This window comes from Herpailurus yagouaroundi, unplaced genomic scaffold (genome assembly GCF_014898765.1).
Source record: "Herpailurus yagouaroundi ecotype Mexico unplaced genomic scaffold, PumYag 163, whole genome shotgun sequence".
NCBI lineage: Eukaryota > Metazoa > Chordata > Mammalia > Carnivora > Felidae > Herpailurus > Herpailurus yagouaroundi.
In genome coordinates this window covers 38832709-38857341 of record NW_024412404.1, presented here as the reverse complement: position 1 = coordinate 38857341, position 24633 = coordinate 38832709, and the positions used below count along the sequence as shown (strand labels likewise).

Genomic DNA, 24633 nt, shown 5'->3' with positions numbered 1-24633 from the left:
TGTTGAAAATCAGTTGTCTATAAATGTGTGGGTCTATGTCTGGACTGTATTCCGTTTCATTGGTCTAATTGTTTTACTCTCATTGTCTTAATTACTGTAGCTTTACAATAAAATAATGTCAGTCCTCCCACTTCTTTTGTTCTTCTTCATTTCTTTGTATTTCCAAATGAATTTTAGAAGCAACTTTTTCAAACTAAGTTTTCATTTTCTTCCAGTTAAAAATATTTTTTAATACCCGTTTTGATTTCTCCTTTGATTCATGGGTTATTTACAAGTTGTCATTTAATTTCTAAATACTTGGGGATTTTCCAGAGATCTTTTGGTTTTTATTTATATCATAATTCATTGTGGTCAGAGAATATACTTTGTATAATTTGAGTTCTTTTGAATTTATTTAGACTGGTTTGTAACTAAGTATATGATTTATTTTGGTGAATGCTCTATTTACACATGACAAGAATGTGGGTTCTGCTGCTGTTGGGTGGAATGTTCTACAAATGTCAATTAGGTCAAGTTGATTGATAACACTGTTTAACTCTTCTCTATCCTGATTTTCTTTCTACTTTTGATAGAATTGATAAAATCAATGGTGAGAAAGGAGTACTTAAATGTCAAATTATAATTTAGGTTTGTCCATTTCTTCTTACAGTTCTATCCGTTTTTGCTTCATACGTTTTGAAGCTCTGTTATTAGGTATATCAATATTTAGGCTTGTTATATTCTTTTGATGACTCGACACTTTTATCCAGTAATGTTCTTTGCTCTGAAATCTATCCTATCTTAAATTAACATAACCAGTCCAGATTTCTTTTGCTAAGTGTTAGTATGGTGTATCTTTTCCTATCTTTTTATTTTTAATCTATTTGTAGCTTTAGTTTTGAACTGCATTTTTTATAGAACATATAATTGGGTCTTGCTTTAAAAATATCCAGTCTAACAATCTCTGATTCTTAATTGAGCTATTTAGACTGTTGTTATTTACATGGTTAAGTTTAAGTCTACCATCTTGCTATGTGTTTTCTATTTGTTTCATCTGCTCTTTGTACCTCTTTCCTTTTTTTCCACCTTCTTTGGGATTAAGTAAATTTTTAAATGACTCTATTTTGTCTTTGTTGACTCATTACCTATAATTATGTTTTAGTTTAGCATTTGCTTTAGGGTTTACAATATACATCTCTAATACATCAAAATGTACCTTAAAATGATATTGTACCACTTCACAAATGGTATAAGATCCTTACAATAGTATACTTTCATTTCTCCCCACCTAACCTTTGTGCTATTGTTGCCATATATTTAATTTTATGTATGTTATAAACCTGTACTATATTATTATTTTTGTTTAGAAATTCAATTAATTAGCTTTCAAAAAGTCTTAAATAATAAAAAGAAAATTTATATAATTAGCCACGAGTTAACCATTTTCAGCTTTCTTTATTACATTGTATAGACCTGTACTTCCATCTGTTATCATTTTTCCTCTATCTGAAGGACTTTCTTTAATAATTCTCTTAGTATGGATCTGCTGGCGATTCTTTCAGCTTTTATTTTAGAAGGATATTTTCACCAGAGATGAAATTCTTGGTTGACAGTATTTTTTAATACTTTAATGATGTTGCTCCATTGTCTCTTTGTTTACATTATTTCCAAAGAGAAATCTACTGTTGACCCGTCTTTGTTCCTCTGCACAGCAGTGTCCTTTTTCTCTTTTTCTGGCTACTTATAATATATTCTCTTCATCATTGCTTTTGAGCAATTTGTTTATGATGTGCCTTGGTGTAGTTTTTCATGTGTCTTGTGCTAAGAGTTCACTGAGCTTCTTGGATCCATAAGTTTTCCTAATGTTTGGATTTTTTTTTTGCCATTATTTATTAAATATATTTTCATCTCTCCCTCTCTCCTTTCCTTAGACAATTCTAATGACATGTATTTTAGACTCCTTGAAGTTGTTCCAGAGATCACTGCTACTTTTTTAAAAAAATGTTTTTTAATGTTTATTTGTTTTTGAGAGAGGCAGAGACAGAGTGCAAGTGGGGGAGGGGCAGAGAGAGAGAGGGAGAGAGAGAGAAAGAGAGAGAGACAGAATCTGAAACAGGCTCCAGGCTCTGGGCTGTCACCACAGAGCCCGATGCAGGGCTCCAACTCATGAACTGTGAGATCATGACCCGAAGGCAGATGCTTGACTGAGCCACCCAGGCACCCTGTTTTTTTTATATAAAAAATTTTTTTTGAATGTTTATTTTTGAGACAAAGAGAGAGAGAGTATGAGCAGGGGAGGGGCAGAGAGAGAGGGAGACACAGAATCTGAAGCAGGCTTCAGGCTCCGAGCTGTCAGCAGAGAGCTTGACCCAGGACTCAAACTCACGAACTGCAAAATCATGACCTGAACCAAAGTTGGACGCTTAACCGACTAAGCCACCCAGGTGCCCCTCTGTATTTTTTTTAATTACCATATTTCTTTCTGTTGTATTTTGTATAGTTCTATTGCTGTATCTTCAAGGTCCCTAATCTTTTTCTCATGTCTAACATGCCATTAAGCTCATATAGTGTATTTTTTCATCTCACACATTGCTGTTTACATGTCTACAAATGTGATTTGGATCTTTTTCTTTTCAAAATATATGTTCCTCCTACAACTCAACAACAAAGAACTAAATAACCCAATCAAAGAGTGTTCAAAGGATTTAAATGAACATTTCTCCAGAGATGATATACAAATAGCCAATAAGCATATGAAAAATGCCCACCACCATTAATCATTGTGAATCAAAACCACAATGAAATATCACCTCATACCCATTGGGATACATATTATAAAAATGCAACACTAGGAAATAAGTGTTGGTAAAGATCTGGAGAAACTGAAACACTTATGTGCTCTTGGTGGGAACGTAAAATGGTGCAACCACTAGGGAAAATAGTAAGAAAGTTCTTCAAAAATTTAAAAATAGATTTAGCATGTGATATAGCAATTGCACTTTTGGGTATATATCCAAAAGAATTGAGAGCAGGACCTCAAAGAGATGTTTGCACACCCATGTTCATGGCAGCACTATTCATAATAGCCAAGAGGTGGAAGAAACCCACGTGTCTATCAATGGATGAATGGATAAACAAAATGTAGTAAATACATAAGTGGAATATTATTCAACCTTAAAAAGGAAGGAAATTTTGACACATGCTACAACATGGATGAAACTTGTAGACCTTATGCTAAGTAAAATAAATCACAAAGAGACAAATACTATTTGGTTTCACTTATATGAGGTATCTTGAGTAGTCAGATTTAAAGAAACATAAAGTAGAATAGTGGTTGCCAGGAACAGGAGGGAGGGAGAAATGGGGAATTGTTGTTTAATCAGTATAGAGTTTTAGTTTTGCAAGATGAAAAAGTTCTGGATCTTGGTTCTAAAACAATGTGAATATATTTAACACTGCTGAACTGTACACTTAGAAATTGTTAACATAGTAAATTTTATGTTATGCATTTTTTACCACAATAAAAAATCCACAGCAAAACACAAAATAGATTATAAAGCAAAAAGATAATAAACAAGGAGTCTATTAACATAATGCCAAAATATTTTTGGAAAAAGTAAAATATTGTTCATCCCTGTAGTCTATTTTAAAAACATGTTCTGGGGCGCCTGGGTGGCTCAGTCAGTTAAGCATCTGACTTTGGCTCAGGTCATGATTTCACAGTTTGTGGGTTCGAGCTCCGTGTCAGGCTCTGTGCTGACAGCTGGGAGCCTGGAGCTTGCTTCGGATTGTGTGTTTCCCCTCTCTCTCTGCCCTTCCCCCACTCACGCTCTGTATCTGTCTCTCAAAAATAAATACACATCGAAAAAAATTAAAAACATGTTCTTTATAAGCATATAACTAAAAATAAAACAAATGATACTTGGTTTTTTTAATAAATATATCTTTCATGTCTTTATTTAATTTTTGAAACATGGGTAACACAGTTATAACTGTTTTAATATCCTTCTCTGCTAAATCTAACATCTATATCTGTTTTGTATCAGTTTTAATTGATTGTTTCATCTTCTCACCGTGGATTGTACTTTCCTGCTTTTTTTGCATGGCTAGTAATTTTTATTGGATTCTAGGCATTTGAATTTTATTTTGTTGAGTGATGAATATTTCTGTATTCCTATAAATATTCTGGATCTTTGTTCTAAGGTTTGGTTAAATCACTTGGAAATAGTTTGATCCTTTGGGTCTTGTTTTAAAGATTTGTTAATCAGGACTGGAGCAGTGTTCAGTCTAGGACTAATTAATCCTTACTACTGAGGCAATACCCTTCTAGATACTCTATGCCTACCCCCCAGCCACCCCTGCCCCCCAGCCATACATGAATCTTGAGGTTTTCAAGTCCATCTGGTGAGGACAGATCCTATTCCCACCCCTGTGTGAGTGCCAATCAGTTACCTGTAATCTTTTTGGATGGTTCTTTCTCTGGCCTCAGATATTTTCCTTACATGTATGTGCTGGTCAGTCCTCATCTGAATCCTCAAGTGGGAACCCTCTGCAAACCTCCAGTACTTTCTCTCTGTCTGCCATTCTCTCCTTTCTTATACTCTGCTAGCAGCCTTGATCTCCTCAGACTCTTAGCTTTGTAATCTCAAGTCACTGAGTTTGCCTGGCTCTGCCTGGGTCCCCCTCTTTGCACTGGGACCTGGAAACTCCCTTAAGGCAGTAAGCTGAGGCAACTGTGGTGCTTACTTCATTTGTTTCGCATCTTTCAGGGATCACTATCCTCTCATTTAATATATGGTGCCTTTCAAACTGCATTTCAGCTATTCTGTCAACTTTTTTGGTTGTTTCAGATGGGGGAAACCAGTCCTCTATCTTGGGACTTCCGGAATGGGATGTCTGTATTTAAGTTTCAAAGAAAGCTTTTATTCTGAAAGTTCTTTATATGTTTAAAATAATTAAAAAGAATTGATTTTTGTATTTCTCAACTAAAACTTTCGTTTTCTTCACCTGAAAACGATTCCTGACCAAGTGAATTGCCCTCCGCTCTCATAGCAATCCCATTGCTCACTCCAAGATGTTAGAATAGAGCTGCCTCTGAATATAAACCAAGCTGCACTAAATCACTGTGTGTGTACTTCACAATGACTGGCAAAACACAACTGTAGTTCTAGGTACAGCCACTTGAACTAGAGCAGCAGCATTAAATCTTTGCCTCACTCAAGTATGGCCATTCTGTGGTTTGCTTTACAGCTGACACGTCAAAGACATTATGAGGAAGAAGATGAAACTCAAAGGTAAGATTTATAAACATAGGCTCCCTGCTCTTAGATTAAGTGTCCCTTAAGACTTCAACCTAAAGTGGATCTCTGTAAGTCAAAGTCTTGATCATGCACATGCTGATGTCTTCTATTTGGATGCCAGTGGGAATTGCTAAGTAACTATGTAAATCTGACGATAGTGAAGCACAAACACTCATCTGACAGTGTTGAATGGGGGGAGGTGCAAAATGCAAAGTAGTAACAAATGAAAACGTCTATGCCTGTAGACATAGAGGAATGACAAGGACATTTCAGGCATGTACTGAAGTGTTAAAGTGTCAGTGCTCTATAGCAATGATGCAGACTGCAGGGATTCAGATCCTATCTGAGTCAATGATAGCTTTTTAAAGTGGGAAAAGTCACTTACCCATCCTGTCTCAGTTCCTACTGTACTATCTCATAGGGTTTTTGTAAGAATTAAATGAAATCATATGTGCAAAGCATTTACAATGGTGTGTGCATATAATAAGCTCAGTATAATGTTAGCTGTTGGTATCATCATCATTATTATTGTTCGTTTCAGAATGATGTATGCAAGAGCAGGAAGGAATGTAGACTATGGAGCATTGAGAGGGAAGGTCTCCTTGAGAAGGTAGAATCTGAGCTGGGCTTTGAAGCATGGAAAGAACTTAAAACAATGGGAATGGGCAGTGATTCTGGGTGCAGGAAACAGAATGAGCTAAAGTCCAAAGGAAAAAATGTTTGAGATATGAGGAAGTCAAGCTGGCATGTATGGTGTTGCTGGGCAGTTGAAGAGTGGTAAGCCTAGAAGGGAAAAAATTTACAAGGTTTGGCAACCGTTTAGATATGACAAGTGGGGAGGAAGGGGGTGTCATGTATAACCCAGGTACAAGCTGGACATCCACATGACCCAGTCTCAAAGCAACTATCATCTGAAAAAAGCCTAGCAAACAAAATTGTTTTAAAACTAACCAAGAATTTTGCTTGCCATTCTCCGAGAACATTAAAAAGCATACCATTCATAAGCTTTAAGAACAATTCTTAAACATCACTTTTGTCTTCTCAGTAATTCTTACATTTCATTAGCTCTGGAGTGTCTCATTCTCTTAACCCTTCACTTTCCATTTCTCCTGTCCTGAAACACTCAACAGTGTCAGCTCATGAGACTCTGTCTTCTATTCTCCTCGTCCTTTCCTTCTGTCTTGTCTCTGTTGATCCACTCTCCCAATTTTGAGTCATGAGGCCTAGGGGCCATCCTGAGAAAGGCAGAACTCTCCTTACAGGGAAGGCTTAGCAAAGCCATCAAAGACAATATTCTCTTCATGGGTAGATGGTAGAGAGGCAGGGCAGAGAAGTTATGTATTAACATTCTTGTGTCAATACATTTAAAAAATCATCACACAAAGAGAACACTAAAGTTTCCAGCCTTGGTGGTAGGACAGTGAAGGGCATATCATCACAGAAATGGGGAAGCCAAGGGATGAAATAGCACTGGGGCAACATTTTGAGTTTAGAACTGGGCACGTACTGGAGCTTCAACATCGCTCCAGGTGGAGATAGAAAAAGAAAGAAAAGAAAGATCACGGACTTAGATTTGGGCATCATCCCCCCAAATGTGATAGTTAAAGAAGTAAAAGTGAATGAGAAGGGATATATAGAGGAAATAAAGAGAAAGATGAGAACAAAAAACAGAACTTTAGGAAACACAGGTCAGTCAGGGTAGGAGTTGGCAAGAGGATTCAGAAAAGGAGAGAGAAACCCGGAGAAACCCTGGGCCTCACCCGGACCAATTCCATCAGACTCTCTGGAGGTGAGATTCGTGCACTAACATTGTCGGCAGCTTCCCAAACAGTTCCTGGGCAGCCAACATGGAAAACCATTGTTCTAGAGGCTTATGTGATGCTTGATGCATTTTAAGGTTGGGCAGGAAAGCAGTTATACAGGAATAAAATCCTGTTTTATTGGATTTAAAAACCAGAAACTCTAATATTCCCATTTTTCTGAGGAACCTGAGGCTAAAAGAGATTAATTTTGTGACCTTAAACAAGAAACTTAATTTCCAACCTCGTGCTTTCCTCTTATTGTCATAGACACAAACTCATCTCCCTCATGTTCTCTCCTGTCTCCTCGTCACTTTCAGCTCCAGTCCTCTACTGCCCCTGTCCTGAGACTTTCTGTCCCTTGTTCCACAACTGTGCATTCCTTAGGAAGGCTCTCAGTTCAGACTGAGAACACCTATAGTTCTGTCAGGTAAAAGACTCACCTGAGGTACCTTCTGCAGACCAGACCACGCAGGGCAGAGGAAAACCCTTTAAGGAGCTCTCTCATCGTTTTGTGAGCCTGGAGGGAAGATAAACCTCCAGAAGAAAATCTAAGTAGGGGACATGCTCTTTTCTGAGGTGCTGGAGGTGGAGCTGCCTGACTTCTAGTACAGCCCCCTCCTCAGAGCTCCCAGCAGCACCCTCTGTGCTGTTTATGAATTGGCGTCAAAGTCTGGGGCTGTGGTGGTGAGCCTGCCAGAGCTGATGAGGCCATAGCATTTGTGGGAATTCTGTGACTCCAGAAGGCAAAAGGTCAGTTTCTTTTCATTGACAGTGTTCTTGCCGCCCGAGGGTTTATCTCTGGGAATCTTGACTGGTTTCCAGGGTCAGGCTTCACCTCCTTTGTTATCTGGAAACACAGGAACAGCCTTTTTGTCGGGCTAGACTGGGTTACACATTGGACCCTGTTCCTCACGGCTCTGTAATCACGCCCTTCCCCCATGAGTAAAGTTCTACACTCTTCCAAAACAGCGGGAAGAGATTTTTAAAAAGACTCAAACCTGCTCATATTCCTCTCCTACACATATATTTGAGCTTGATTTATACTCCCCTCTCCTTTTCTCTCTGGGCGCTTCAGAAGTCCCCATGAATGTGATCCAACGTTGGAATGCACTCTGGAGTTTGAGGACACGCCTGAGATACCCTGCAAACACTTGTCTTTCACCCATCCTCATACACAGAAAGGATGTGCACATATAACCCCTGAACTCACACATGACTCCACCAGTCCACAGCCACACTAAAAGTGGGCTTGAGTTACACATGTGCTTTCTTACACCTCAGCTCACACACTCCCACCTGGGGGCTTATGTACACAAGGCCTGTTCATTCCCAGTAGAGCCAACATCTGTGTTCACAGCCACATCAAAAACACATCTTTGGGTTTCTAGGAAACAAATGGCAATAGAGAAGGGAAACAGGGCATCTGAAAGAATGGCTCTGCTCCTTCCTCTTCTGTCCTAAAGCAAAGCAACCAGGATCTTTTGGGCTAATTTGGTGTGCTGGGCTGCAGTGTAGACTCTTACAATAGCTCTGATCTGACTCCAAGACTAAAAGCAGCAGTCTCCTTCCCTGCCATGTCTGCTGGGTGCCTCCAGCTGTCCTGGGCGATTCTCCCTAAACACAAACTATTAGCATTTCCTGTTAAAACATTTCTAATAAATAAATGAATACATCATCTTCCCAACCCGAAGCAGGTCTGAAAGCTACTAGGAGCTCCTCCGAGCTAAGAACGGACATGGACCACCCAGCACCAGCCCACTGGCTTAGGGCCAATGCTGCTTTTGTTTGAATTCCTGTATGAGTAACTGCTCAAGCTGACGCCAGCCAAACTCAGTGAAATATTATTTTTAATATTAAATAAATAGATGGTGGGATGTGTTGATCTTTTTTTTTTTCCCTGTAAGTTGCAGCATCACACAACATAGAAACCGGCTCTTGTATCCAGATTTCCTCAGAGAGCAGAAAGAAGGTTGACATTGTCTTTGACCTTCTTCATGGAGCCTTTCCCCCCACCCCAGGAGACAGAAAAGACCCAGTTGGTGTTGACAGGACCCTATTTGGAGTCAGCTGGGACTTTAAATTATAGCAAAGCTTGCATAGGATCACCAACTATTTTTGTTCATTTTTCTCACTTACTGTTTCCTTCCAATAAACAGAAAGCACATGTTCTTTATATAAAAATCAGAAGGCACAGATCAATAAGAAGCTGCTGAAATCCCACTATCCACGAAGAGATAATTACTGCTAAATTTTGGTGAATACTCTTACATTTTTATATGTATATATCCCACTCATGAATGTTGATTTCACAAAAAATGGGCTCACATTATGTGTGTGTGTGTGTGTGTGTGTGTGTGTGTGTGTGTGTGTGTGTGTAATTTTTACACACAATAAATTTGGGGCTTCTATTTCATAGTCCCCTAAAACTCTACTTGTAAGGACTGTACAACGCCCCACCGTTTGCATATGCCACAGGATGCTCAACCAGACTCCCGCTGTTGTATATTAAGCTTGTTTCCAAGTTTTTGCAATACAAACAAACTCCAGTAAACAAATCCTTGCCTAAATCTTTGCTTACATCCTTAATTATTTTCTTAGGATAAAGTCCTCAAAGTAGCATTTTGAGACTTTGGGTACATACTGTCAAATTTCCCCTCTGGAATGATTATACCAACTTACAGTGCCACTAGCAGGAACTCCAAACCTTCCCCTGCTTGTTGCCATGCTGCATATTCTTCTTCTTTTTTTTAAATGTTTATTTATTTTTGAGAGAGGGAGAGAGAGAGACAGAGTGCGAGCAGGGGAGAGGCAGAAAGAAAGGGAGACACAGAATCCAAAGCAGGTTCCATGCTCTGAGCTGTCAGCACAGAGCCCAACCTGGGGCTTGAGCTCACAAACCAAGAGATCATGACCTGAGCTGAAGTCAGATGCTTAACCGACTGGGCCACCAAGGTACCCCTGCATATTATTCTTTAAAAACAATCTTTGACAATTTGTTAGGCAAAGAAACCAAAATACAAAAACTGATCAACCTTAAATATTTAACATGAGAGGTGAACGGTATGGAACTTTTTAAGTCTAGGAGGTGAGTCCTGGTGGGTGGCTGCAATGTTGGGCAGTGAAGGGGACAGACAGAAAAGGACTGGCTGTGATGGCCTTGAGGAAGGCTTAGACAGGTGAGAAGACTCTTTAACATCAAGCAATACTGGATGAAGTCAGTTCTCTGAAGTTCCAGGGTGAGTCAAGACAAGAGGCTCTACCATGAGAGGATTCCCAAAATGTATTCTCAATGAATTTCATTTATTTGGAGGGAAAAGACACTGAGGTCAAGGAGGTTTGGGGAACGTTGGTATAAATCAGGCTAGACCTATTTTTTCATAGCAGGATTTCTCCTGTAAAATGCTAATGAGGGATGCGGAAGCTCCAAGCGTGGAGGGGTGGTTGTATACAATGGTTCCTGGTTCCTGAGCTTATTTAAGCACAGATCCAGACCCACCTTGCATCTTTTTTATTTTCCACAGTACATCTCATGAATCTAGCACTTGGTGGAACATCCTTTAGGAACCACAGACTGATGCTGTAAGTGGAAAATAGTTTTCACACAAAGGGCAGAGAATGGGAGATGGGACAAGAAAGAGGGGATGGGGGAAGAGACAATGAAGAAAACGAGGAAGCAGGAGAATGGAAGGAAAATGAGAAAAAAGGGACAGAACAGAAACACAAAGGGGAAAGGAAAGGAGAACAGGATGTAGAGAGAGAAGGGGAAAATTTGAGAGAATGAGGAAAAGAAAGAGTGGAACAGGAAGTACCAGTAGAGAGGCCCCCTAGGACTAGAACCACATCCCACTGCTTTTAGGAGAGACCCAGGGGCCTGTAATCTCCTCCATGCTCAACTCCTGTTCAGGCCACCTTAGCCCCCAGCGTGTCACTCTCTATGGAGGGTTCTCTCTGGCATTGTTACCCATCTTGCAGCCCCTTGTTCAATGGTTGGTACTTTTTTTTTTTTAATTTTTTTTTCAACGTTTATTTATTTTTGGGACAGGGAGAGACAGAGCATGAACGGGGGAGGGTCAGAGAGAGAGGGAGACAGAGAATCGGAAACAGGCTCCAGGCTCTGAGCCATCAGCCCAGAGCCCGACGCGGGGCTCGAACTCACGGACCGCAAGATCGTGACCTGGCTGAAGTCGGACGCCTAACCGACTGCGCACCCAGGCGCCCCACAATGGTTGGTACTTAAAATGCAAGAATTCATTAGCAAGGGAAACTCAGAATATAGAAATAAATAGTGGCTCCTAAAAAAACCTAGGAAAAAAAAGAATACATAGAATAAGAAAATCCAAAAATTACTACTTCTCTTATTGATGTCGTGTAGCTTCTTGTAGCACAATAGGATGTGACCAAAACTAAACAAACATTCTCTACTCAGCCAGGAAGTCTAGTTGCCTAAAGAAACTGACAGCTTTTAAATGCCAGCTGAGCCTTTCACCCAAGAGAGCCTGCTTTCAAACAAACTGAAAGTACCAAAGTGGTAAAATAAATTCCTAAAAGCTTAAGTGCAGTGCATGTACACAGTGCTGAATCCTTTAGAATTCCCCAACAAAAAGATATTTACTTATTTAATGAAAGCTATTTGCTATTAAAAAAAAAATCTCACGTAACACATGCTAAGATAGAAGTAGGCATTTTGAAATAAACTCATAGAGTCATCCAAATTGAAAGCCTCTAGAGTTCTCAGTAAATTTAACATCAGATTTCATTAGAACAGTGATTCCCAACCTCTTAATCACTGTGACTTTTTTTTTTTTTTTTTTTTTTTTTTTTTTTTTTTTTTTTTTTTTTTAGGATTGTTCTTTGAAGCCAGTCATTTATCTTAGGTCTTTGCTCTATCCAATTCCACAGTTATTCATGAGTTCCATGCTGGACTGTCTGGTTGGCCAATGATACTCCAAAAATTTCTGTAATTTCAAAAATGTAAGTTACAGTGACTAGTGTGATACACCTAGGGTCAGTGAATACAGTTGATACTATTCTATCCAAAAGAAAAGAAACTTGACATTTAGTTAACCTAGTCAACCCCATCAGAGGCAAGGAGTTGGCCCTTCATACTATTAAAAATAAGACATAAGCCATTATTACTGATTTTATAAATACCCCACCAATCTAAGACCCCAAGGGTGAAAATCCTTGCATTTGAGATTTTTCTGGAAACCTTCCAGCTTTCAATATTTGGTGCATACTTAAGAGTTGACTCATCTTAGGCCTTTAAACCAGGGGTGGCCAGTGACAGCACATGTGTTCCTGTTCTCACTTTCTGTGCCTGTCGCAGGCATCTCTAATCCATCTCTACAAACTTTCCCATTGAATGACTTTGTTGTTGTTGTTGTTGTTGTTGTTGTTGTTGTTGTTGTTGTTACTTCTTAATACAGTGTTTCAAGCAACCAGTGAATCAGAGCTGGTGCTGAAGATGAAACCAGCTTGTCTTTCCTGCTCTACCCCATGTCTTAGGTGATTTGTTCATAAGGCAAGTGCAGGGGATACAGGCTCAGAATTCCTCTGAACAGGGATACTTGAGATTCCATAATAAGGGTGGAAGATGTAGAAATGGGGGGAACTAAGGCATGCCAAGTCACAGAGAATAAGATGACTTTTATCCCCATTGGCAGCTGATTATAAATAGCGCTTTATCATTCTTTTTGCTGTCTGTACTCCTCTTCCTAACATAGGTGCAAGCATTGGATAAACAGGTATGGAAATAAACAGGAAAGGTTAATTCAAGAATGGGTTAGTCTAGGCTGGGGAAACTTCCAAAATGGTCTTGGAATAATACTGGTATCACCCTGCAGGGCCATGGCAATCAGAGTTTCCTGGTTTCCCAAGTCCTTTCTCTCACATTAATTCCTTGGAGCTTGCCAGCCCTGTGAGAAATGCCGAAAAGATGTCATGTTCTCTTTTTATTCATGAGGCAAGAGAAGATTAAAGAAGGTGAGTGGTTTTGCAAAGTCACATGGTTAGGAAAGGATGGAATTGGAAAAAGAACTCAGATTTGAACATTTCGAGGTCAACGCTCTTTCTGATGCATTTGTGTTACTCACATTGGGGTATAATGGGCCAGGATAGGCAGGGTAGGGCCGGGCGATTATTTCAAAGATTTGGGATGAAATGGCACTTCTCAAGATTTTCTCACATCTTGATATAAAAAGTGTAAAAACACATTATGAAGTAGAACACAGAATTTTCAAACTTTTTATGATAAAAATACAAGATTTTGAAGCTATTGGCTCTATGTGACCCATTGTGGCCCTTTCCCAGACTTCTGATGATGCTTTCACTGTTCCCTTCTGGTGGTAACAAGGGAAATGGATTATCCTTCACCACACTACGTCTCACCTCTTCTTCCCTCCTCCTTCTTGTTCTTGTCATTTTTATTTACGTAAGTGATGTTGCCATTCTCAGAGACCCCCAAAGGTAGCTTGCTTGTAATTCATCTCAGAGGCCTGGGGCTGCCATGGTCAGGCTCTGGTGAGGCTCTATCCCTGGATTACAGACAGCTGCCTTCCTGCTATGTCCTTACAGGGGAGAGAGAGAGAAAGGCTCTCTGCTGTATCTTCTTATAAGCACACTAATTTCATCATGGAGGCTCTGCTCTCACGGACTTGTCTGAACCTAATTTCCTCCCAAAGACCTCATCTTCAAATACCATCACATTGGGGTTAGGGATTCAATAAATGAATTTGGAGGGAACACAATTCAGTCTATAGTAATCAGTTAGGATGATTTCAATTGTAAATAATAGAAGACCCAACTCAAGAGGCTTAAACAATAAAAGGCATTTGTTGGCCCAGATAACTGGAGGGAAATTAGGGTGAGCCCCAGGATTAGATGATACAGATCCAGAATTAGGTGAACCATATCATCAAGGACTTTGATGTCCATAGCGTTGCCTTCATACTAACACTGTTTATTCTCTCAATGTGGGATGTCTGAAACTTTGGGTTTCCTGGTTCACCTCTGTGAACACGTCTCATTAACCAGAATTATGGTATGGACTGATTCCCAAACCAGTCACTGTGGCCAGTGTGATGGACTTTACTGATTCACTTAAACCAAAGTTCACTCCAAGAGCTGAAGGAAGATTCTGAATTCCACAGCTGCTTCAAAATCTAGGAGAGAAAGGAGCCAATCTGGGAGGTGACTATGGTGTCCACTACAAGTTCCTCTTAACAACTCTCCACTTAAACTGTTGACTGTAGCTGGTACATGGCAAGTTCTAAGTAAGTATGATCTGTCTAACTGACTATCTGCCTGTTTATTATGAGCTAGAGTGAAGATCCTGGGAAGGGTAATAACGGGATGGACCCTACAGAAAACATGAAGGGAAAGGCTATGAATATTAAGGTCAACACCCCTCTGGACTCTTATCTTGTGGCAACACAAAAGAATTCAAGAAAGGGATGGAGATCTCTGGTCCTGAAGACTGCATTTGGGGTTTCACTGGGTTCACACTTCATTTGCATCCACTCCTTTCTCCAGGTCTGGGAAGAGCCACATTTATATTTCTTCCACATAGAAATTGGCATCATATCATATCAGCTTTCTAGGATCTGAGTTTTTATTTCAATCACTTTGCAAATGATTTCAGAATATATATATATATATATATATATGAAAATATATATATGAATATAGATATTTATATATCATTAATATAATAATATAATAAAATAAATATATGTATGTTGGGAATTCATTATACTAAGTGTAATAATAAGCCAGTCACAAAAGGAAAAATACTGTGCGATTCCACCTATGAGGTATCTGGAGTGGTCACATTCATAGAGACAGAAAGTATAACAGTGGTTGTCAGAGGCTGGAGGAAGACAGATGGGGAGCTACTGCTTAGTGGGGACAGAGTTTCAGTTTTGCAAGATGGAAGAGGTTTGGAGATGGGTGGTGGTAACAGTTTCACAACAATAACTACTGCTGAACTGTATACTTAAAAATGGTTAAGGTGGCAAGTTTTATGTTATATGTATTTTGCCACAGTTAAAAAAAAAGTCAGGAGTCATATGTGGGCTTCGCTTTCTTTTACCTTACTGTCACCATCATTCTTTTTTTTTTTTTTTAATGTTTATTTTTGAGAGAGACACACACAGAGTATGAGCGGGGGAGGGGCAGAGAGAGGGAGACACAGGATCCAAAGCAGGCTGCAGGCTCTGAGCTGTCAACACAGAGCCCGACACAGGGCTTGAACCCATGAACCGTGAGATCATGACCTGAGGTGAAGTTGGGCGCTTAACTGACTGAGCCACCCAGGCGTCCACCATCATTCTTTAATAGCCTCTTTTCTATTTCCATTATAAACATCTTACTTTAATGGCCAGCAAAATTTTTTCCCACCTCAGGCATCTGGACTTTTTTTTTTTTTTTTTTTTTTTTTAATGGTTAAATTTAGACTTTCTATTGAGGTACTCTATATTTCTTTCTAGATTTACAATGTTTTTCTTTTTTTTCCCTAAAATGTGCCTTTCCATTTTTACCCTCCGTGACAGTGGAGTTCTTTTGCAGCTTTTTTTCCTTTTTCTTTCCCAAATAAACTAACTTTAGTTAATTTTAGCCTAACCACATTTTGGGTAGGATTTAGCAAAAGCCAAATTCTACCACTTATTGGGGCTGTAGCCTGAATGTTCCATGCCCCCCTCCCCGGGTGCTTTCTCAAGGGTTACTTCCTCTGCCAGGCCCTTTATGAACATAATTTCACTGGGTTGCCCAGCTTCCCTAAGAGGTCTGTATATCACCACCATTATACACGTGGACACTCAGAGGGGGTTAGGTAACTTATTCAAATCTCTCAGGTGGTGTCTTTGGCTCCAAAGCTTTGTAATGTCTTTCTTTCTGTACTACACTGCCTGCACCCTGTCTTTTCCTTCTACTCCAAGGCATTAGGATATCTCTATTTCCGACCCCTTGGAGCACCGAATCCCTTTGTGGGGATTGAAAAAGCCTGCTAGTGAGAGCTGGCAGTAGAGTCCTCTGCTGTAGAGATGGGTCATCAGAGCTTTCGGACTCACCCCTTCTGTCTCCCCTGTCCAGCTGCCCAGGTCTTGCTCTCACCCCAATTCTCCAGCAGCCATCACCACACCTAACCCAATGGACACTTCGATCCTCTCCTTGAGCCAGCCTGGGTGGAGACAAATTCCCATCTTCCCTGTTTTGAGCAGAAACAAGGAGAGAACATGTCAAAGGAAAGGCACATTTACTGTGAATGTAAGATGAAACCAAATCAAATTGCAACCAGGAAAGACAAAAGGGGGATCTTTTTCATAATTGAACTGCAGTCCTTCCAGAGTGGCTGAGGATTGATCTGGCTGCAGCTCTATTCCCCATCTGCCCTCCAGATCTCCTCAAGGGGAAAGAAGCCAAATTTTGACTCCTTCATCCTTCCTGGGCCAACAGTGGGTCTGGGGGCCAAATGGACCATTGCTCCTAGAGCCAGAACCCTCACATCTCTCCAACATCAAAGTGACATGATACCTGGAACCTACTGTCCTCTCTTGGAGGGGAGCTGGTAAAGGAAACTAACATATTGAGCATTAGTGTGAGAAGAGCATGGGATGTGAAGGCATGCCCACAAACAAGGAGTTGCAAGGAAGAGTTAAGAGTGTGTTCAGATTCCAGCAGCATCCACCACTAGTGGTGAGATCTCAGGCTGGGCAAATCATCCCACCCCTCTGTGTCCCATTTCCCTCTTATGTTGGGTATCTGAGAGGATTGAAGAGGTAAATGCACACAGCACTCAACAACATCCCAAAGTGTTCACTTTTATCAATGACCCTATGCATTAGGTGTCAGTACTCCAACTGCACCGATGAGGCAGCCTTTGAACGCAGGTCTGCTGTGGTCAGGGCTCACATTCTTTCCATTTCCCTATCGCGGTGGCCCTAGTATGAGGACTTGTTCTCATACTGTCTTGCACCATTACCAAGCTGCGCAGTTGTGGAGTCCTTAACAGCCCTAAGTAAATAGCTGTTTGAATTGAATGCATGAATGCCCATGTTAGTGAAAGGAGAGGAAATGATTTGAATTTGAGAGACAGAAAAAGCATTTATATCAGAAGCAAATAGATTAATTCATTTAGACAGTCAGTTGGTTAATATTTACAGAGTATTCATAGGATACCTGGCCCTATTCATATAGGTTATACCATTGGGGATGCCTGGAGGAAGTGGGGCAGGTGGGGAGGGGGCAGAGGATTGGAGGCATGGGGAAAGTTGGTCTAAAAAAATAAAAGTCTGAATTATAATATTTAATATTAATATTACTTTATAGTCTTCAGGCAATTGTAATCCTCAAACTGAGCTAAAAAAAAGTGTTAGAGAAAGTAAAAACTGATAATGTGACTTATAATAACTGTATTAATAGTTGTTATATAAGAATATTTATGTCCTCTTCTATCCCCAAATCCTGGTTACATGAATGCTTTGTATAATCTCTCAAAGCTAGTGATTTTAAATTCCAAATTAGCACAGACCCCAGGTGAAGGTTTTTATTGGATTGCTGCTATGGGCAGAAAGTACTTATAAAAAAGACACCATGCCTTGGATTGAAGGACAAGATTCTAGAGAGCAGGACTTTGTGTCTTTTAAATATTTTTCATTAACTTATTTTTAATTTTTTTTAACTGTTTATTATTTTTGAGACAGAAAGAGAGAGACAGAGTGTGAATGGAGAAGGGGCAGAGAGAGAGGGAGGCACAGAATCTGAAGCAGACTGCAGGCTCTGAGCTGTCAGCACAGATCCCAACATGGGGCTTGAACTCACAAACCATGAGATAATGACCTGAGCTGAAGTTGGCCACTTAACCAACTGAGCCACCCAGGTGCCCCAGAATCTCATGTCTTGAAGGAGGTTTATGTTCCTTGATTCAATCATTCATTAGATTTATGAAGAGGACAGGCAGCAAATAGGAACCTCAAAGGTCAGAGGCATGTGCAGTTAGTTGGGGGTAACACCACCATAGCTAGAAAGGCTTGATGTAGTTAGGGTTGTGGGTGGATTGGTGGAGACGGGGGAAGAGAGAGAGGAACCTGGGCCACAGATCCCTCAGTGTGGGCATCTGCAGGTTCAGACAGGTGAGGGAACAGACAGGTTGAAGCAGGTTAGATCACAGGTGACACAGGAAGAAAGGGCGCTTGGGAGTGGCTCTCAAGCATGAATCCTTGAAATAAGTGTTGAAATAGAAGTGAGATGAATCTGGAGACCTCACTCTTGCAGCCAATCTTGAGTCACTAAATGGATTCTGGTTGTTGCAGAAAGGGGACTCTCGGAGGAAGTCTAGTAAAGTGCCTCCAAGCATATTTGAATCCCAATCTGTCACAGGTTGAAGAATCTTGGTGAATCACTTAATCTTTAGGCTTCTACTTCCTCATCCATAAAGTGGGGATGACAACAGTATCTGCCTCACTGGGATGTTACGAGGATTAAAGAACTTGATGAATGTCACAAGCTCAGCATTGTCCCCAGCACCTTGGTGCTCCATACCAGGCAGTGATGATTATTATTGCACTGGAGAGACCTAGGGCTATCACTTTTGGTTTGTGAGCCCCGCCAGGGCAGGTTCTATGGTTTTATCTTTAAGTACTATTAAATTACTTAGTTGATCATTGTTATTGTTGCTAATAAAATAACATTTAGCTTTCCTGAAACAGGGCTTCTGCCTCTAGTGGTGACTAATACCTGATAACAAGCAAGCTCTCTGGAATCAACTCTTCCAGGGTTTTTTCAACCAGAAAAAAAATAGATGGCTGAGGAATAGCCATACAGTTAAGCTGTCATGTGAGGTTTCCCCACTCCCATTGCTTGTCTTCACTTTATTCCCTGAACCCCAGATCCCAATAAAGGAGATAGCATAGATAGAAAGAAGAAAGAAATATGAAAGCAAAAATAGTTTTTGACTCAGAGGGTTGGAAGGCATTGAAGGTTCTCCAGACCAACCACCTCACAGTCAACAAAGAGTGATAACAGTGATGTCAAGAAGGAAATGGAGAGAAGTGGAAGGAGGGAGGGAGCCCTCCAGAGAGAAGCAGGGGTAAAGGATATAAAGTGGCTGGACAGAAGCTTTGCTCCTAATTACAATGTTAACAACTGATTGGTGTCATGCTGGATAGGCCGAGATCCTCGGGGAGTAGACAGGAGGTCTCTTCTCCCTATCCTCTCCCACTTAAATTTCTTAGTACTTGATGCATCTTTCCATCTTTCTTTGCAATCTTTTTCCTTTTGAAATGTCTCTCTACATCTCTTTTATTCTGAGCATAAACTTTTTTTTTTTTAGAAAAGTCCCTTCACTTCCTTATTTTCTCTCCCTCTGCCTCTCCAACTCTCTATCTCCTGCCCTTTTGCCCCTCTGTTCTGGTTGCTTATTTCCTTTTCTGTCTTACTTGCCATCCATCTTGCTCTAACGCCACATATGAGTTTTTATTCATCCTCAGCCCAAGGTAACTCCATCCCTTCATGGAGAGGAAGATCTAGGAAAAATCCAGAGCTCTGGGTTCTGGCCCTTCTCTTATTGTGCAGCTCTGTTATTCCTTGGGTGTTTTTAATTCTCAGTCTCAGCATTAAAAAGAGAGAATGAGCTAGGATATTGCTCAGTACTGCTCTCCATGAATTACATTTCAACTAAAGGCTTAGAAGACACAGCTTCACTGTTTAAGATGCAAGATGTTCCAGCCAATGTTATGCCACTGATGTTATGCTTTTATGGGATGAGATATTCTGGTGGAAACCCAGCCTCAGCTACTCTGCAGCCTACAGGCATTGGGACACTTTGTAATATTTGGTAGACTTTGCTTTGGAATTATGGAGACTTTGGCAGAAAGTTCCTTCAAAGTCAATGTAGTCTACCCTGTCCCCTGATGTCTGCATCCCTGAATCCAGGGAAGGGGACACTCACTATTTCCCAAGGCAGCCCAGTCCATTTCATGGCCAAGTAAGAAAGCTGAATTTTCTTTTTTTTTTTTTTAATTTTTTTTCAACGTTTATTTTATTTTTGGGACAGAGAGAGACAGAGCATGAACGGGGGAGGGGCAGAGAGAGAGGGAGACACAGAATCGGAAACAGGCTCCAGGCTCTGAGCCATCAGCCCAGAGCCTGACGCGGGGCTCGAACTCACGGACCGCGAGATCGTGACCTGGCTGAAGTCGGACGCTTAACCGACTGCGCCACCCAGGCGCCCCAAGAAAGCTGAATTTTCAAAGAAAACATTCTCATGTTTGGTCATGGTGGTGGTTTGCTTAGCAAACTATCCGTCCATGAATGACAGTTATTCTCAATTCTCAGCAGCTACAGGTCATTCCCCTCCAATCAAGTTCTTTGCAAGAGAAAGGGCTCTAAAATTATCAGAATACTGGATTGTTTGTCTTCCTTAAATTTACAGATGTAGAGATAAAAATGTGTTTGTCGTGCAGGGATCCATCCTCGTCAGCCTCATCATCAGGCATAATAATGTCTAACACTTCTGTAGACTTACTAGGCACAAGGCATTATTCTAGCCATTTGTGTATATTAAATCAAGAAAATATGATTTCTCTAAATAACTTTCCTATTTCCTTCCCTAAAGGGGTTTGAATATAATGACACATCAACAAGAGAAGGAACCTAAATGTCATCTGGTCCAATCCCCAGCTTTGCTGATAAATTCCAGAGAGGTTATCTGCCTTACCTTAGGTCACCCAGCTATAGTGGTAGAATGGGACCTCAAGCGTTTTAATAACAAGCTCACTATTTACAGCCAGGATCAAGGAAGGTATTTAGGGAACCTGAGATTCTTTTTCTGGAATACTCTGCCTCATTCTGCTTTACCTGTGGCTAGTACTCAGCCATAAAGGTGCCAAAATCACCCTTCTATTTTTCCTACCTTCTTATCTTTTAAAATAAGCTCTTCTTTGAATCTCCTTTCAGCACTTGTATCATCTGTCCTTTCATTTCCCAGTATACTTAAAAACTTTTCTAATGTAGCCAAGTGAGTTTCTCTCCAGGTTAAAGTCAGATTTCTGGTTTTGGAACAAAACAATCATTTCAACTTCATTGCCATTGACTCTTATCAGAACAATTGCCAAACATAGTTTGGTTGACTAATTCAAGATCTGTTGGATCTTTTTCCTTTGGTGGCCTGTAGTAAAGGATATAAGAAACAGAAAGGAACTGAGGGGTGAGAAATGGCAATGACAGCAGGTGTCATGGAGAGGAGACCTTTGGGTAGAAAAGGAGATGGATAGTATCTTTTCTGGTTACATGTTGAACAGAACATCTCTCTGGAGGGAGAAAAGCAAGCTGCCTCCCTGTTTGCTTTGATGGAAATCCACCTAAATTTTGCTTCTGGTACAACCCAGGAGCACAGTATGAAACTCCTGCCCAACTCTGACTGTGAACATTTCTTCCCAAGAAGCTCTATCTGTTTCCAATCCACATTTGGAACTAGGTCTGGCAATATTCAGAGAGAGGAAAGATTTTGTCCTCTCAGAACACAGGAATATTCTATGTCAGCAGTTGCCTTTTTCTCAATATGAGTTTGGTGCATCGGTGTGTGGGCTACATAGAATATTTTAAAATCATACTTGCCTTCAAATGTTGACAACTTTATAAACAGTATGGACATGGACAGATAAATCAAATTCAATGTATAACTAATGCTAAGGTAATTCCTAAACTATTTTATTGTACAGAATATTATTCAGAATGTTTGTTGGGTTTAAGTTTCTCTTGTTTTTTATTATTTACTTTTATTTTTTATTATTATTATTACTTTTAGAGATAGAATGCAATTGGGGGAGAGGAGCAGAGGAAAAGAGAGAATCTTAAGCAGGCTACACATTCAGCGTGGAGCCCGAGCTGGGGTTTGATCCCACGACCCTGGGATCATGATCTGAGCTGAAGTCAAGAGTTGGACACTCAACCGAGTCATCTAGGCACCCCTTCTTTTATTTTTAATATAGATATAATTATAGTTATATTTGTTGGGAAAAAGTACTTGAGAGATTGGTTGGTTTTTAGTTAGGTTTTGGACAAAAGTGTGTTTTCCTTAGTTGTACGAACTTTTCTCCACTTCCTAGCTAGAAATATGGGGTTTGTGTGCATTTTAGGGTCACACATACCTGGGACTGAATCTTCATTCTACCACTTACAGTTGTGGAAGTGTGTGTGTGTGTGTGTGATTTAGTCCTTTGAACTTAGACTTCCTTCTATGTAATAGCACTTCTCTCACAAGCCAACCTGAGTGTCAAACAAGATATTTGGAAAGCACATGGAATAAGTTTGCATAGTGCTAGGTATACAGACACTCCGTAAATGTTAGCTTCCCTGTTTGTGTGTGTGTGTTTGGAGTGAAGAGGGGAAACTAAGTTGACGAGTAAAAATTGGAGGACCATTCCAGAAATAAACAATCAAACTAACAAAAAAAAAAATCAAACACAAAACAGAAAGGAACTGAGGGGTGAGAAATGGCAAAAACATTTAGAAAAATGCTATCAACAGGTATTTACTAAGCTATTTATATGTTTAGGTCCTTTACCAGGTGACCAACATGTGGGACTCAAGGATACACTCCGTTTGAAGAGATAAGATTTATTCATTTGTAAAATAGATAATGAAAATGCAAAGAAGTTGTTCCTCCTGGAGTTGAGAGGAGAGAGCAATCTCTGTGCTTATGGCATCTTTGGAGACAAGAGAGAAGTTCAGTGGTGCTGAGGGTGGGAGGCGAGGGCAGATGAGAAAACCTTGACATGACCAGCCTTTTGAGTCTTATGACAAAGGCTTGGGAATGGCTGAACAAGGTGAGACAACTGAGTTGTTGTTGTTGTTGTTGTTGCTGTTGTTGTTTTTGTTGTTGTCGTTTAAATAGCAGTGGTGAAAAATGATCTTGATATTTTTTTGAACAACAGAAAATCCCAAACAAGCCTAAATGGGGCTGGATAGTCTCACTGCATTTATGCTAAGGGAGTGGTGGTAGGTGGACAAGCTGAAGCCATACAGTGCACACTCCTGGCTTCCTTATTGGGACTGAGAGATACCCATACCCTTTGTTGAGTTACTTATCCAGATCCTCCTTAAGCTCCCTTTCTTTTTTCCCAGCAGATCCCGGGAGAGATGTCCTTTCAACCCCGTGTCTCTGCTAAATGCCTTTTGGATCCAAGCAGTGGAGCCCATTGGATGACTGGACTAACTCAGAGACTATTACTGAGGCTTATTAGGCTGGCAAAAAGAATTCTAGCCAAATCTTCCAGGTTAGAAGAGAAATGACAGCTGCCCCTGAAGGGATTCCCAGGATGGAGCACAGCAACCATCCTACAAAGGGTTAATACTCCCCCTCCCCTGGCCCCCAACTTGCTGCCAGAGATCAGCTAATCTGATAATTACAGCAACAAACACAGTTTAGACAAACAAGACCTGACCCTGAGGGTTTGGAATGAAAACATTTACTCTCTCCCTCCCCAGAGAGACGGTGCCTGGAGCATACACACAGAGACACTGGGAAAATACCCTTGTGCTGGAGCGAGGGGTGAAAACATCTGTGTTCCTGAGCTGCTTGGGAAGATAGCGTTAATGGGGAGGGGGTTCAGTGGGGGAGGCGGAGGAGTGGGCAGTGGTGCAGTGGGAGGGTGTGCAGGCTAGGAGCAGATGGAACATGTACCCATAACTGGAGCTATAAGCCAATTGTAATTGATTTTTACAGCAGAGGCAGAGTGCAGGGAGAGGTACATAGGAGACTCAGCGATTCAGAATTCTAGTGAAAAACCTGGTGGCTAAGTGGGGAGAAACGTCCTACGACACCAAAGTGGGGTCTATTTTTTTTATTAAAAAATGTTTTTAATGTTTATTTATTTTTGAGAGAGAGAGAGGGAGAGAGAGCACGCATGAGAGAGCGGGGGAGACACAGAATCCAAAGCAGGGTCCAGGCTCTGAGCTGTCAGCACAGAGCCCGACTTGGGGTTCAAACCCATGAACCATGAGATCATGACCCCAGCTGAAATTGAGCCTTAACCCACTGAGCCACCCAGGCACCTGAGGATCTATTCCTGAGAGCTAGAGGCGAAGAATATTCAAAACAGCCCGATTCTAAGTCAAGTTGACATCTGCCCACCAGGGAGTGAGGGGCTCATCCTTTTCTCACCCCCAAAATTTGGCTTCAAATTCTGCCGGCTTCAAAACATGTCAAACTATTTCCCCCCCTTTTACTTCTAAATGCTGGTTCCTAGAAGAAACCTTTCTGGGTTGCTTAAACGGGAGGGGCTGATGTGCCTTCAGTCTGGAATTCCAGCAGTTACTCCTTCCCAACTCCACCCTCATCATTTCTTTCTTACACTTGGCTGATGGTGTGTCAGCCCATAAACGCTTCCTGGCCACTTTGAGCTCTCCAAATTATGGTGAGGCATCCAAATCCTTGGGGGATTGCAGATCACTGTATGGATTACACCCAGCTAAGAGGAATAACTGTGATTGATGATAGGATCAAGGTTTAAAGTGAATTCCATAAGGTGAAAGATGGTCTAAAATCAATAAGA

At 40.7% G+C, this 24633-nt stretch overlaps 1 protein-coding gene across 1 annotated transcript in view; it reads left to right on the top strand.

Moving 5' to 3' along the window:
- The window catches only part of LOC121037095 (collagen alpha-2(I) chain-like), a 68666-nt gene extending 44674 nt beyond the window's left edge, over positions 1-23992 (top strand). The window contains exons 2-3 of the mRNA XM_040486122.1: positions 5230-5273; positions 23204-23992. Of these exons, the coding sequence (XP_040342056.1) occupies positions 5230-5233 (4 nt within the window). The 3' untranslated portion in view covers positions 5234-5273; positions 23204-23992. The remainder of the gene's footprint in view (positions 1-5229; positions 5274-23203) is intronic.
- Positions 23993-24633: the final 641 nt, after the last annotated feature.